A 16219-nucleotide genomic window follows, 5' to 3' on the forward strand; every position below is an offset into this window, starting at 1 on the left:
AGATAATAATCTTACCTTTAGATTTTATAAGAGGCCTTTTCACTCTAATTTTTAAACCAACGGAGCTACACGTGTTTTGCAGAGTGTATAATTTGCTATATTATGCACTTGTAAGACGGAGACAACACATGCGGGTATAACGTCCTCTTAAGTGTTCTTTGTAATTATAATTATTTATCGACGATAAATAATTTTCGTTATCATAAATTGAAGGGTGCATATGCAATACGTGGCATTGCCAAAATTTCGAAAATCGAGTTAAACATCGATTCTTATGGAAAAAAATGTGAGGAATTCGATTTTGCAGTCAGAATTAAATTATATCGATTACTTTTGTGAATAAAATCGATTTTAAAACTGATGTTTAATGCATAATGTGATATTGCCACATTTAATGTCAATGCAAAACGTGGTATTACATATTCAATCATGTTCAAGTCAAAACGTATTATTGCCCATGTATTAGTATTGGAGCATAGGTACTTGATATCATTGCAAAACGTGGTATTGCCAATATTGCATTTTTCTTCAAAACGTGGTATTGCACGAAATAATACGTTTTGTATCAACAGAAATAAAAACAACTTTAAAACGTGATATTGCCGTTGCCTCTTCAAAATCTGCAATACCACGTTTTGTCTGACACGAAATTTTTAAAGCATTAAAAACAATTATGTTTACAATTTAGGTAGATTTATTTTGACACTGTCAATCGTTTATTTTTTATTTTTTACATATAAATAAACTTATACTGAATGTTAGTATTATGTCGTCAGAAAATCTGTTACAGTTTTCCTTGATTTGTGAACATTTTGGTTTTTGGCAATACCACCTTTTGCATTTCCACCCTTCAATTATCATCGCACGAGCAGATCAGGGACGACGGCGGCACGACATGAACACTACGAACGTACCTACCTACCTATTATAAAATCACAATTCATAACTCACATATTTTAATTCATAACTCGCTGGGTTTTCGGCCGCCGACCGTAGGAGGCGCCACCTAACAGTACCGGCAGCACGGGCATACACTATCAACTAGGACAACCCAGCCGCACAATAATAATATTATGGCATCTTAATTCGGGCCCACGGCCCACGGCTCACGCTGAAACATAATACCTCGGCGGCTGCTACAGCTAGGGCACTATAGATGCTACGCCGCCATTTTGCGACTAATAATATTATGTGAATTTGAATTTCTCCCTCTTTATTTTATCATTTTATCATTGATAAATGATTCGCAAAATGGTGGCATAGCATACCCATTCTATGTAGAGCCTTACTACAGCAGGCTCTCATCCACATCGTTCACATATATTTTAATTTCACATCAAGCCGGCAAACAATAATATTGGACAATATTCCGGAATGACGCTGCGCCGTTCTCGGCGTTCTATTCCGTTCTATGGTTCGACTGCCCTGAACCGGCCCACCGCTCACCGTACAACCATTTATTTATCGACAGCACTAGTAGTATACTCTATGACCACAGCCGTGGTTCGTGTTCATCGATAATATTATTATCATGACAAAATAGTTATGTTAACTATTTTGTCATGAATATTATTATTTTCACGCGAGGTGACAAATGGCGACGAAGACAACAACAACAACAACAACAACAACAACAACAACAACAACAACAACAACAACAACAACAATAATAATAGTAATAATAATGACATAGGGATTGCGCGACAGCCGTGATAAAATATAGATTGCAGCTCGACGGCAATCCAACGAGGAAAATAATAATTATTGATGAGAATATAATATATTACACGGAGTTCAGATGTTTCCGCTTGGGCAGTGAACATTTTCGATCGTTATCGTTTTTGCCTATATTATATGATTAAAACGAGAGACGATTTTTATATATTCTGCAGTTTTACTGGATTTTCAAATTTTTCGAAAAACACCGAAAATTCTTTTGCCACAAACAGTCTAAATTCGGACGTCGGAATGGGCGTCAGCCTTGGAGGTTGGTCGTGTGAATTTCCTATTGAAGTACAGTGAAAACTGTCTAAAGCGGAATCGCTTGGGACCAACGAAAAATTCCGTTTTAAGCAGTTTTCCGCTTTATTCAATAAAACGGAAAAGTTCCGGATTATTCAATTCAAATAGGTAAATACCAAAGAATATTTTTCAAATTATTGTTTTAAATAATATAATTTATTAAAATTAAACTAAAATATAGGTTTTTTATTACATATTAGGTACAAACTAAGGCAATTAAATATGACGTATAAACATGTACCTACCTAATATATTTATTTTTTTAGTTCAATTTGTTTGTCACAATTATGCGGTATGCAATGGCGAAAAATCATAAAACTCCAGATAATAACCTGATAAAATCTAAATCACGGGAGATGTATCTAGATTGTAAGTAACGTTCAATACTTATTTCTATTTAATAATTAATTTTTGTTTGGTAACAAATTGTTCATAAGAATGTGTTATTTTTCTGAATTTACATGGAAAAGGTTGCTAATTTTTTTAAGAAGTATGAATCTGTTGTATTTAAAATTATTATTTTGATTTTACAGGTATATGAGGCGAGTCACAGTACAGCCGATTATGTGGTATGCAATGGCGAGAGATCATACAACTCCGGATAATAACCTGATGAAATCTAAATCATGGCATGTGTATCACGATTGTAAGGTACATTTTAAACTTATTTCTTTTTTAAATCAACTTTTTTTTGGTAATAATACTTGTTTATATGAATGATAAATGTGTCAGAGTATGCCCAGATAAGGTTCCTATTTTTTTTTTATTTTAATTTTTATTATTGCGTATTATGCTTATTACTTGTATTATGTTATAACCAGGGGTTTATAAGAAAGATATTTCATATGCCGAGTTTCTTCTTCAGTTGCTCTTAGTTTCGCCTGTTTTTCTTTGTCTGACAGTTTCTTATCCACTCCACCCAAATAACCAACTTGACCTGGCTCTCTCTGATGTTTTAAATTATTTTATCTTCCTCTATTTTAATTAATTGAAAGGCATCAGCGTGTGCAATATCAAACAAATTATCCAAATTGTCTGTAAACGCTTGTTGACGCTGTTTGAATACGTCTCGTGTTTTCTTTGCATTTTTTTGTAAGCCCCCCAAACTTATTGTAAGTCAACAAATTTTTTACACAATTAATTAACGATTTGGTTGGGACTTGCGCCTTTTCCCAAAATATAACACACTTACGAACACCGAGATTCGCGCTTTCATTAATAGTTAATTTTACTTCACGGATATTATAAAACAATACTGCTAGTACTTGTCTATTAGAGGGAAGTTTTGACCTGTTTATTTGGTGTTGTACAACTCCTACTAGAAATATACTGTTTTTAGTACTGCACAATTTGGCTGACATGTTGATTTGCTAAAAGCAATATGCTTACTAACATAAACAATCGGAAATTATACGCACATTATAACTGCGTTCAACAGCGCGCGTCTATAATGCATGTATTGACAGGCAATGACGGATTACTACTCGAGTCGGCATGGCTTATCGTGGTCCAAAGTTCATGAAATTTAATTTATGAGTGTTTTAATACAATACAAAAAAATTCAGAGGTATGCATGTGAAAAAAATTACATTGAATTTTCTGGGACACCCTAGCCATAACTATTAATTTAATAGGCAATACCTAATACAACTCAGATAATTATTGTTGATTTTGTAAATGATAAGTTTTTCATAGGAAGTGCTTATTCATTGATTGATGTATCAAAGATGAATGATAGTACCACCATTTCTAAAAATAAAGATGATTTAGTAAATTCAAACACCTACTGTTTATACACATATTTATAATATAAATATATTTTAATTTTTGCAGTTCTGTAATACAATTTTACAAATGTACTGTTTAAATAAGTCTGAACAGCGAAAACTCCACTGATGCTGCTGAAGAGCCAAATGGTAAATTTTATTTAAATTGTTATTGCGGTCCATTACAAATTACAGTAGAACTTCCATATAACAGTCACCGAAGGGACTATAAATAATGACCGCTATTTAGAGGTGCCCGTCCTACAGAGGTAGAATAACACTAGGATACATTCGACGGGACCAAAAAAATTAACCGTTATATAGAGGTGACCGTTAACGGAAGTTTTACTGTATAAGTATAAATTAAGAGGACGTTGTACCCGCATATGTTGTCTCCATCTTATACGCATACAACATAAATAATTTTATTCACCAGTTTCAATGATATGCTGTTAGTTTTGATATTAGACTGGAGGTTAAAGGTATAACAACCGTAGAGAAAAAACATTATCTTTTTGTAATATTTTTATTTTTAAGAATATTATAAAAATAAGGTTTAACTTAAAACTAAAAAAATTAAACACTAATTACTTTCTTAAAATAAAAATATTAAAAAAATAAAATAGCTATGGTTATGCACAGATGGTATTTTATATATTTTTTTGATTGTTATAATATGTAATTGATACCTAAATTCCAATAATCTAATCGTAATGAGTGAAATATGTAGTGGTTTTATAATATTATATGTGTGCGTACGACAAAGTAAAAATGTTGAATGATGTTCTCATCTTTTAAATGTATAACTGGGATTGTTAATATGCATGATACTTTAGTATTATTTAGAAATTATTAATAATTGTATGTATTAATTTATTTTAGAAGCAAACCAGTCTTTTTCTACTTTAAATCAAACTTTGATCAAGGACACTGAATCTGCCTCAAGTATATGGCTTTCAAAAGCGAGTGAAAGACTCAAGATGACCACAACAAAAAATAATATTAATAACTGATTTTTGGCAAATATTTTGTTGTAAGTGTTCAGCGGTCAGCCACTAAATTTTAATATTATAAATAAATATTTTTTTTATATCTATACACCTATATTAAGGTTTACATAATAAGAATATATTTTTTTTTTTATCTAAATCAAGTTTTCACTTTTAAATGACGTATTTAGATTTAAAGTATTTAAAAAATAGTTAAGATATTAATAAGTCAATGTTAAAACCAATTAAAACGTATGAAAATATTAGTAACGTCGCAAAAATATCTTTAGTTATTAGGGTAAAATATCTTTACCTAAGAGGTGTTATTATACATTGCTACTTAAACCATATAGATAGTACTACAGCATGATCTAAGTATCGAAAGTACTAAACCTTAAAAAATAAAAAGTTGCCCTAGACTATACTTTTTTGGAGACAGCAAATTTTTGCAGGAGCTTTTTTCAAAAACAAATTTACAATAACTTAGGCAGTTAAGCAAATCTATGTCAACAAAACGTTCTGTTAATATCTTATTAAAAACAAACTTATTTTGTGCAATAAATCTACATAGGGCCGTCCCTAGGTCAGGGCGAGTGGGGCCCTCACCCCGGCCTGTACCTTCGTCACAGTTTGACAGGCCCTGCTTTATAGATACCTACAATAAAAGTCAAGTTAATGAGCAAAAAAAAAAATGTATCATTTATATTAATTTATACATTCAATTGTTGTAATTTGTACAACCCATATACTCTTAAATTAGTTTACGTCAAATGAATGTATGAAATTTTAAACTAGTTAATACGATTAAAATTCAATTTTGAAAAATGAAAATTATAAAAATAACTATCTTCAAAGCGCTCTATCCCAGAAAAATGACCAACTTAGCTATAATATTTATAGAAAACAAATTGTGACCAACTAAAATATAATGATATTATTGACACATTTGCTAATTTCAGATGTAGGAAGGTTAATTTATAATAGGTATATTAGATTCTGGGTGGAGAGAAAAATGTAAATACTGATTTTACAATAATGTGTGTTTTTTTTTCTGTTTTGTTGACTACATTTTGGGTAGTTAAAGCACTGATTTTCGAGATCAGAATCAATTAAAAATAATTAATATTTCAACATAAATAATTACTAGTAATTAATAAGTTATTAACTATTAAGGACATTAAATTGCAATTACACATAGGTACTTCCATATTCTGTTGACACATGTACAATTAAAAAATGATTAATGTATTCTATAATTTATTAATAGCTATACAACTTACAATTTATACAATTTATGAAAAAGTTCTAATTGAAATTATTATTTTTAGAGCCAGAAACCTATTGTTTAGGTAACCTTTTATGGATAACTGCCACCTCCCTCAAGAAGACGTTACATCAGTGCATCATTGTATTTTGGGTACAAACAACGTTTTGCGTGGACTAACTTAATGTTAACTACGGAATCAGCATTCATCGTACAGCAACCAAAGTTTCATAGCATATAGAAGAGAACTCAAAACAGTATATACTTAGTATAGGTATACAATGATATTTTAAAATGGAAGTTTTTTGTAAATATAAATTCAACCTACTGCAATAGCGTCAAATTTTTTCAATATAATTTGTGCAAATCGAGTTATTAGTTAATGAATATTAGTTTTTTCTGTTTTCTAATTTGAGGGGTTTCAATTCAAAACGTACTTTTTCCATTTTTGACAAAATCGAGTTAGATATTGATTCTAATAGAAATAATGGCGGGAAATCGAATGGTGAGGTCAATTTTTGGCTAACCTTACTTATTCCCTATGAAATAGTCGATCAAAAATCGCCTTTTTCTGCAAAACATTCCTTTTCTAGGTGTACGTTTAAATCAAAATGAACTATTTCCAATTTCCTGCAAAATGCACTTTTTCCTCATATGTCAGCATAGGAGAAACAAATTGTTCATAGCAAAATGTGCCATTTCCTTAATTTCTGAGCAAAACGTACTTTTTCCATTTCTTATCAAAAAGTACTTTTTCCTTTATAATTGTAATACAAATTTAATATTTTGACTATCATTTTTTTTCAAAACGCACTTATTTTATATTGTCATAACCTCATTAACAAAAAAAAAGTTATTATATTTTTAATAATTAAAATATAAATTTGTACTCAGGGAAATGAAATTATATTTATTTATATTTATTTTATATTCAAAAAAATATTTACATATCGTTCCTAACTTCAATAGAACCATAGAAATCATAGATGACAAGATACGTTTTGGAGCGAAAATCGTGGGGGCCTACGTATCTCTATTGTTATTCATGATAAAATCATTAAAATATAAAAAAAATGTGTGAACTTTTTTAATTTACCTTAAAATAAAAAGTATTGTATTAGTAAAAAAAATCATGTAAAAAAGGCTAAACAAGATGATGTAACAAAATTAGTCAAATTCATTAGTATATCACCAGATGCACAAGCATTTTATAATGATATTTTTATTAATAATAATGACTTAGAAGAAACTGCAGATTGTCAAGAATATGATGATGATGGGTGAATAAAAGTTCCTAAAACTAATCTCAATTATTTTATTTTGTATAACTTTTTTTATTTAGTTACCAAAAAGGCTATTATATTAATTCATTTGTATTTAGTTTTATCATAACATTTGATGTTATTTTCTTAATAGGTATATTTTTATTTTGTTTTGTTTTATTTTATTTTATTCAAGTATTAGTGAGTTACTAACAAGGGATGTTATTTCATTTTATTTTGTTTGTTATACAATAATATATTATTCTAAAAATGTAAACGTTTGAACACATTTTTAAACTGTCTAAGTTTAGGTTTATTATTTTTAATATTATGTGAGTTTAGTACCTACCTACAAATTATATCAATAAATTAATATGATTTGTGTCTTCAGTGATTTTTAGCAAAAGAGAAAACTAGGTAGTTGTGGAAATGGTGCATTTTGATAAAAATAGATTTGTTTTTTTCCAAAAAGTGCTTATTCCAGTGTTTTATTCAAAAGGGACTTATTCCTGGAAAAGGTACGTTTTGTTCAAAATCACTTTCTTTAAATTTAAAAATATACTTAAAAAAAAAATTAAGGAGATAACTTTCGATATCAGAAATTGATTTATCATTTTTTTTACCTATTTTTCAATATATCACATTTCATCTAAATCGTTTAAAAATCAGAGAAACAAAAAATGAGCTGTCCTAAAAAATTAGAAAAATGGAAAAGGTACGTTTTGAATTGAAACCCCTCATTTACAAATTAAAAATTATATAATATACTATAATATAATTTATTTACAAATTATGATATTATTACTCAATACACAGATCAAGGTATTTTGTGTGTCCAAGATCAGAAGGTATTTAAAATCCTTAAACTAGGTATTTGAGTATTTGACTATAAAGTGTATTCAATATCGTAACAATTATTATAAACTCATCTCCAAACGGCTTAGACAACAATAGAAAAACAATTGAAAATCTTTGACTTCAAATGTTGTCGATAGTTTTTACTCGTTAGCTCACAAATCCTCAAAATAGGTATGCACGTTATTAATTGTACGTAGGTACCTATGGGCTATAGGCTAAGGTCATAGTTATCGTAGCATAGCCAGCTCATGTAATCAGACGCGGTGACGACTGACGATAATATAAATGAAGGAAAATATTTAAGTGTTTGACAAAATTGATTTTTTATTTTGGAGGGAGAGGGAGTAAACACAAAAATATGAGTGAATAAATCAAAAGGTGGGCAAGTGGTATTGCTCTGCTGTACAGTGTCCGCAGGAGTCACTGCAATGGATGTGTTAAATACTTAAATTTGAATTCAATGATATAAAATACCTACAAAAATGATTCTGAGTGAAGATGGTCTGTCAGCCTATAATATTACCTAGGTAAGATATTTGATTTATGATATTATTCTTATCTATTAAAGTAAGTTATTTTACTATTGTACATTACTAATGTCACATTAATAATAGTAGTATAATAACAGTAGGTTGAATTCATTTTTGAAAAAAAAAAATTGCCTTTTAAAATATTGTATGTATAGGTAAAATATAATAAAAGTATATACTATAAAAGTTTCAAGTACCCACAAATAATATTCTTAAATTATAGCAAAATGACAAAAATCGTTATTCGTTTAACATGTTAAAATATCTAATTTCATCCAAATTTTATTGGTTACAATATGAACTACTTAATAATATGATAAACTATGTATTAGATTTTAAGTCCTTAACTCTAAAAACTACAAAATATTATTACTTGAAATATTAGAGATTTTGATAAATGTCGTCAAAATTGGAACTTTTAATGCTTATAAAACAAAATCATGTATATTTAATATTCATCTTTAATATTTTTCAACTGCTATTACAGAAACTTATGAGGAATCTTGTACTTATTCAATTTTTTCGCGATTGTCTACAGATACGACCATACGGGTATAGACGTACAGTGACAGTTATTTATATAATGGATAAAGTATTTATCGATTATATCAATAACAAAACATAGAACGTTCGTAGACCTTCGCGGTCGCGTAATCGTGTACTCATCTCTCGTATAGTCGTATATATCGTTTATTCTGTCGCGTAGGTACCCTTTTTTATTATTTAAAAATCGGTTATGTAGATATATGTCTCAATAGAGTTAAGTAAATAAACCTATAAAAAACTTGTAGATATATTTCTCAGTAGAGTTCAGTTAATAAACCTATATTAAAATTGTTGAGATAGAAGAGTTAATTTCCCTACTATGTTTCTCTGGTAGACAATTTTACTGAAGTGTCAGCTAGTGAAAATTACTTAAAATATGCTCTGTCTTTAAGCATTCTATTATATAATCCCATAGAGTCATTAACCCAAAATGTTTCCTATATGAACTAAGCAGCAATTGTTCATACTCTTCATCCATGTATTGAGCACATGGTGGTTGCAGCTTGAGGTTTGTATCGAGAGCATTCAGGAAAAAACTAAAAAAAATAGAGGGTCACTATGTATGTCATAAAAATTTGATTTGACTTTCTTGAAGCATTTTTTTTTTTTGATAAAAGTGGACAAACTTATAAGAATCTTGTAATACATTTTGAAATCTTAGATTTAAAAAGAACATTTTTAGGAAATTCTAACTCAAAATAATATGCACGGACCTATTCGTAATATTTTTAGGCATTGTGTAAAAATTCGATCTTTAAATTTGAATTTTATAGATATTTATTGAAAAAAGGTGGGCAAGTGGGTGTCGCTGTGCTGTAGGTACAGAAGGTTACAAATGGGTCACTGTAATGGATGGTGTTAAATTTGAATTCAATGAGATAATATAATGTTATAACAAAAAGATTCTGAGAGAAGACAGTCAGTCAGCCTCTGATATATTGATATTACTACATATATTTTATTTATTTACTAGGTATTTTAATTATTTTTCTCAAACATTTTTAAAAAATAATTTAAGTAAATATGTTACTGGGATAGTTGTTGAATTTATATTAATTAGTACGTTTATATTATACTATTGCCACAGTTTAAATTCTACTAGTAGGCGCTTTCGTACTTGTTACTGAATATGAGTTTATTTATTTTATTTACCAGTAAATTTCAAAATCCTAAAACAGTTTTAACACCTATGTATAAAATATGTAAAAACTGATTAAATAACATGGTTTCAGTGCAAATAATAGTTACAAGCTAAATTGTATTTCAATCTTCTGAAGTGCAAAAGACACAATTCCATTCATAGTAATAACATTTTTATATATTTAATACTTGCGTTATTATTATCAACTACTTAATCATTCCTGTTGAAAATATTGCAATATTCTTCAAAATAGGTTAAGTATTTTCTTAATTACACTAGCTTAACAATATTTTTGTTTTTGAGACTTACTACCACTTTTAAAAGGAAATTATTTACAAAGACTTGTAGGCTTTCATATCTTCTATTACCACATATACCATATTTTAATTAATATAATTTATACAAGATGAGGAATGTCACATAATCATACTATTGTACCACTTTGTTGTTATAATAATTTTCTTACTATAATATTAGTGAACTCATTATTGATTATATGTAACAGACTTTATTTTTTATTAATAATATGATTATACTAATGGTAATCATAATCATGTTGAGTAAAATAATTTGTATAACTTGAGTCTTGTAAATGTATGGCCACATATTCTAAAGCAAACATTGTAATGTATGAGAAAACTATACTAATTTCAATACATTATATAATGTTTCAAGAAGAAATAATAACAATTTTTAAAATTATATTTATGAATATATATATTTTCTTTAATAAAGAATAGTTACACGCTAAATTGTATTTCAAATGTTAATACATCAAAAAACAACGAGGTCTCTTTGTTGTCTATGATAAACAATAAACTGATTATATTTTTTTAAACAATAAAAAAAACTTTATTTACTTAAATGTAATCAAACAATAAGCGCATAAGACGAAAAGATAACATTTTAATTGCATTGCAACTGACTTACAAGTATTGCAAGATGGATAACAGACATTTTAAAATTATACCCAGTGTTATATGACTTATCCAAAAGTGTGCTGATTTCATTCATTCTTGTTTCTCTTTCAAGTTTATAATTCAGACATTTTGCAGCCAAAGATCTTTTATTTTTATTTTTAGACACTTCAAAGTCAACTTGTAAAATACATATGCAAAAACAAAAACATCTTTTGAATGCCAAATCAAATGCATCATCGTCCCCGTATAAAAGAGATCCTCTTGTTATGTTCTTTAAGCATTCTATTATATAATCCCACAGAGTCATTTCCCCAAAATATTTCCTATATGAACTAAGCAGCAATTGTTCATACTCTTCATCCATGTATTGAGCACATGGTGGATGCAGCTTGAGGTTTTTATCAAGAACATTATAATAGTGTTCAACTGTTTCAACATCTTTGCATTCTAACATTTTGTTGACTAAGAACTTCATTGTATCTGCTTTGAAATAAGATGTGATTGTTATGTACATTTGAATTAGTCTTACGTTTTTTCGGTCAGCAGCTAATTCAGCCAGATTACTACTGCAAGGCTCTGCGATATTAGAGTGAGCATCCTCTGGTGTATTATTGTTATTGATGCACTCACAAAATGTGAACATAATATACTGGTTAGAACTCAATCCGTTCAATGATGAAATATATTCTGCTACTCTGCGATCTTTCAAAATGTTCATGGTGCCTAATTTGAAAAACAATATTAGTTATTTAAGCATGGTTAGCAGTCCTGTAAAGTATTTGAGTAAAAGTATTCCAATACTTTTTTAAGTATTGAATACATTTTTAAACACTTTCAGCATGAAGTATTTTGAATGGTATTTTAAATACTTTTTGGTATTGAATACTTTGGTTCTTTATTTCGAACATTTTATTTTTATTCAAAATAATTGGTTAGAAAAATATTTTTGTCAACTACAATAATAGAATAATAGTTTTATTTAATATTCTGTATTTCTGTGTTAGCTGAAGCCCAAAGGTTTGTGAAAACCAGATTTCTAAAAAAAGTTATTGAATTTTGAATAATAATGTTCCCTTTAAAACTATTAGATAACTATTAGATTACCTACTATAGTCTGCACAACGAAAACTGTCCGGTGACCGTCGTGACTCTAGCGGCCATTTCCGGGCGGGCGGGTCACGGGGGTCACCGGCCAGTTTTCGTTGCGCGGACTATACCTATGTGTTTATATTACGATAATTAGAAACCCACTTTAAAAACCAAAAGTATTTGAAAAGTATTCCAAATACTTATTCAAAGTATTTGAGTAGTATCTTAAATACTTAAAAAAAAATGTATTTGAGTATTTACTCAAGTACTTTTTAAAAGTATTCTTTACAGGACTGATGGTTAGTAATACAATGTTTTCGTTCAAGTATTCAATTACCTAATAAAAATGTCTGCGGTATAATAGTTTCAAGCTCGTACAATTTAAAATATTAGGAAAAGTTGAAGTGGATCTGAACAAAACATAAAAATATAGAGTTTCTATTGTTGTACTGTGAAACTTTTCACTGTGAAATAATAATTGCCAAATACACTGTGGCGTACGACCGACGACGAAGGAGGTTATGTGGCGATGGTTCGCCACAATACTATGATTGCGCGGAACCACGGTTAGAAGTCTATCTTAAACCATGGTCGAGATCACGTTGGTATCCTCTATGTCGTGCTGTCTGGTTACATCATTGAATTTGAATTTAACTTAAAAACTTTACTATTTAGTTTTACTTTCACTATTAAAGTCCTAGGCCGTTCTTACCATAGACATAGAAATAAATAAAAATACAATATAAATAATTTATAATTTTCTACAGATTTATATCTGTATGACTGTATTCTGTGCTATACTGCTATGTCGCTATGTCCGTCCGTGGAACTACTGGAACAATCTGATACTATCAGTTGATCTTCTCCGATAAAAAATATCTGTGAGATAACAGATAAAATACCAAAAATCACGCATGAATAGGTTTTTAAACATCAATACTCTAATTTAGAAAAAGTTATTCCGTAGTTCAGTAGTTGTTAAAACTGAATGGATCAATGATTTTGATTTTAACGTGATATCTGTCTTCCATTACGGTAGTTATTAAATGAATTAGTTTTAAATTTACCTAAACACTAAAATGAGTCAATTATGATCATGTAGGTACACATTTTTATATTGCAATACCAATAATATTCAAGTAGCTTACAATTATCTGCCCATCGTTCATTATATTTAATCTATTGTAACAGTAACCATAAAAACATAAGTGCTGGTTTCTTTCTTGTAAAACCACGGCTTAAAATACATGTGTCATGACGGTAGACATATTTGATGAACCAGATGTGCATTGCAAACCAAATGCATTAGTCGGTAATTTTGGATGGTTCCTCCAAGGCCTTTTAGCTACATTGGCATTTCTCTGTTTAATAAGTAAGATGTGCTTTTAATTAAAATTATATTTGTATTACAATTTATAATGCAACAGACATTTTATTAATTTTCCAAGGGAGGCTTTTCCTCAAGTTAATTATTCTCTGTTAATTAAATATACACATGTTTTCACAATTATTTTCTTGTTGATATTTACAGATAGTATATTTTCAATAAATTAAAAATTAGAATTTTTATTCATGTTTACATAATAATTACTTGCTTTTTACTTTGTATAAATATTACTAACATCTGATGTTACATAATCAAGATGCTTCTAAAATACTTTAAAGGTTTCACCTCGTGTTGAATATCAATAACCTATATCAATTTCATATAAAAATTAATATTCAAACTTATTGTCTTTTAGTATGAATTGTAAACTGATAAATAATACATTTAAAATGTATGTATAATATGTTTGTTATCAGTAAAACGATTTTGTGAACCAAAATATGATCGACGACCCTGGAAAGTATGGTTTTTTGATACTTCTAAACAAGGAATGGGGTCCTTGCTTTTGCATTCAGCAAATTTAGTTTTGGCTGGTCAAATTCAAGGTGATCCATGCACATGGTGAATATATATAGATATTTTTATATTATACCGTCTATAATTAAATAATTATAAATCATAATTTTTTTTTATTTACCTAAGGTTTTTCTAATAAATTTCAAATACTTAAATTAATTATTTTATTTTTTTAGGTATATGATTCATTTTTTAATGGATTCATCACTTGGTCTTTTATTGATATTTTTTGGTATACGATTTTTACAACATGTAGCAAGAGTAAAAAATTGGGAATCTTTTAACTTTGGAGAATATGGTATGATTTTAATAAGTATTGTATGCATTCTTACTTCTTAGTACTTGGTATTATGGTTTAGTGATATAATTGTGCATCACTTGGTGTCTTGTAAAGAAAGATATTTTTTAAACTAGTAAATCCTATATTCATATTATTGTTCGAAAGGGTTGAGAAAAACAAATAAAAAATTAAGGAAAACCTGGACTCTAAATAACTCTAAAACAAATTACCGTAGATACATGACAATTTTTACAAATTTTTCACTTTTCAATTATTTTAGTTTTTTTTTATATTTTATTTGTTGGATAAAAAAGCGTAAAACTTTAATACAAGGTTCCTAATATATTGTTACAATATTAAAAATACATAGACACAAATTATTTTAATAAGCATTTAAAGTTCAAATTTTCGTCAAAATGTATCAAATTTAAAATGTAATAATTATATTGTAGTTAAAAATGTATATGTTCAACTTTTATACCTAAGGATTGAAAATTTCAAACAAAGTTCAATGTAAATATGTTTTATTATATAAATAATTTTATTCACAATAATATCATCAAATATACTTAGTAATATCATTGGCGGATGAACGTCTTTGATGAGAATTGTTTTTCTTATACAATGATATTATATGTTTATTACTAGTGATAATTTATTTTTTTGTTTTTCAGGAAAACCAGAGTCAATTAGAATCTGGTTTATTCAGTGTGGCTTATATTTGTCACTTTTATGTTGTGTTAAAATTGTTATTACATTGTTGATTTCATTAGACATCTGGCGAGTTATCACAAAATTTATCATGTCGCCATTTACTGACCCTAGAACAATATTAACTATAGTCATGCTTATTATACCTCTGTTTATAAATGTAAGGAACTATATTAATGTTTATTATTAATTTAGCATTATAAATAATATATAATATTTCTATACAAATACAGGCTCTTATGTTTTGGGTGACTGATGACATTTTGATGCATAGAAGTCGTCATCGAGTTGGTTTAATTCGGCGTATAAAACAACAATACCACAAGATTCAGCAAAGCGGTAGACTTGAAGACTCGCCTATTTCTGATGAAGATGAATTGCTCAATCTAGATGAAATATCAACAATTCTACAATCTAGTGGAGTTCAGGGTTTTTAATAATTTAATAATTTCATTTTTAAATAATCATGCACTATGCTATGGTATTTACTTAATTCCTCAATTTTAATTGACATTCCTTCAATGTATATTGCATAATATTATATACCTCAAAAAAACATATTGTGAACATTGTACAATTTTCAATTTTGTTTGTTACTTTTATATTTATTTATGTATAATTTAATAAAATTAGTACTATATTATGTTTACCAATCTTAAAAGTGCTAACTATCATTAATTTTTATAAAAATATTAAATTAATTTAAAATTATATAATCTGTATAGTATTTTAATGTTGATATACACAATTATATAGTTAAACCTCTAATTATATTAAGCCCAGTATTCATATTTAAACCATCACAAATTTCTTTGATTTTTATATATTTTAAAATTTTAATATACCAATTTTATACAAACATTTTTGGTAGACAAAATAACATATTACACTTTGATAGCAATATTATAGCAATATGCATGGAAAATAAATAATTTGTA

General features: G+C 28.2%; 3 protein-coding genes and 1 long non-coding RNA gene across 4 annotated transcripts; 3 read left to right on the top strand and 1 right to left on the bottom strand.

The window, feature by feature from the left end:
• Window positions 1-1641: 1641 nt before the first annotated feature.
• On the top strand, window positions 1642-3177 carry LOC107885866. The gene is made up of 3 exons (XR_003838656.1): window positions 1642-2130; window positions 2289-2391; window positions 2556-3177. It is a non-coding gene; the product is annotated as an uncharacterized LOC107885866 (long non-coding RNA).
• An 8000-nt stretch (window positions 3178-11177) lies between these two features.
• On the bottom strand, window positions 11178-12018 carry LOC100573988. Its single transcript, XM_029485704.1, has one exon. It carries the CDS (start codon window positions 12014-12016, stop codon window positions 11285-11287), a length of 732 nt encoding a protein of 243 aa, XP_029341564.1. The 5' UTR covers window positions 12017-12018; the 3' UTR covers window positions 11178-11284.
• A 1359-nt stretch (window positions 12019-13377) lies between these two features.
• Window positions 13378-14359, top strand: LOC115033343 (store-operated calcium entry regulator STIMATE-like). The gene is made up of 2 exons (XM_029485706.1): window positions 13378-13759; window positions 14191-14359. The coding sequence occupies exons 1-2, from the start codon at window positions 13642-13644 to the stop codon at window positions 14337-14339; spliced, it is 267 nt and encodes an 88-aa protein (XP_029341566.1). The 5' UTR covers window positions 13378-13641; the 3' UTR covers window positions 14340-14359.
• Window positions 14360-14472: 113 nt separating this feature from the next.
• LOC100164455 (store-operated calcium entry regulator STIMATE-like) lies at window positions 14473-15729 on the top strand. Its single transcript, XM_029485705.1, has 3 exons — window positions 14473-14588; window positions 15245-15441; window positions 15515-15729. Exons 1-3 carry the CDS (start codon window positions 14486-14488, stop codon window positions 15716-15718), a joined length of 504 nt encoding a protein of 167 aa, XP_029341565.1. The 5' UTR covers window positions 14473-14485; the 3' UTR covers window positions 15719-15729.
• Window positions 15730-16219: the final 490 nt, after the last annotated feature.

Source organism: Acyrthosiphon pisum, chromosome X (assembly GCF_005508785.2).
Source record: "Acyrthosiphon pisum isolate AL4f chromosome X, pea_aphid_22Mar2018_4r6ur, whole genome shotgun sequence".
NCBI classification, from domain to species: Eukaryota; Metazoa; Arthropoda; class Insecta; order Hemiptera; family Aphididae; genus Acyrthosiphon; species Acyrthosiphon pisum.

Bases quoted from the DNA above. Each gene is read 5' to 3' on its own strand.
- LOC100573988 (XM_029485704.1), bottom strand. From the start codon at position 12,016: ATGAACATTTTGAAAGATCGCAGAGTAGCAGAATATATTTCATCATTG.
- LOC115033343 (XM_029485706.1), top strand. From the start codon at position 13,642: ATGACGGTAGACATATTTGATGAACCAGATGTGCATTGCAAACCAAAT. The intron at 13,760-14,190 runs GTAAGATGTGCT...GTTTGTTATCAG, and splicing joins GGCATTTCTCTGTTTAATAA to TAAAACGATTTTGTGAACCA.
- LOC100164455 (XM_029485705.1), top strand. From the start codon at position 14,486: ATGGATTCATCACTTGGTCTTTTATTGATATTTTTTGGTATACGATTT. The intron at 14,589-15,244 runs GTATGATTTTAA...TTTGTTTTTCAG, and splicing joins TTTTAACTTTGGAGAATATG to GAAAACCAGAGTCAATTAGA. The intron at 15,442-15,514 runs GTAAGGAACTAT...ATACAAATACAG, and splicing joins TTATACCTCTGTTTATAAAT to GCTCTTATGTTTTGGGTGAC.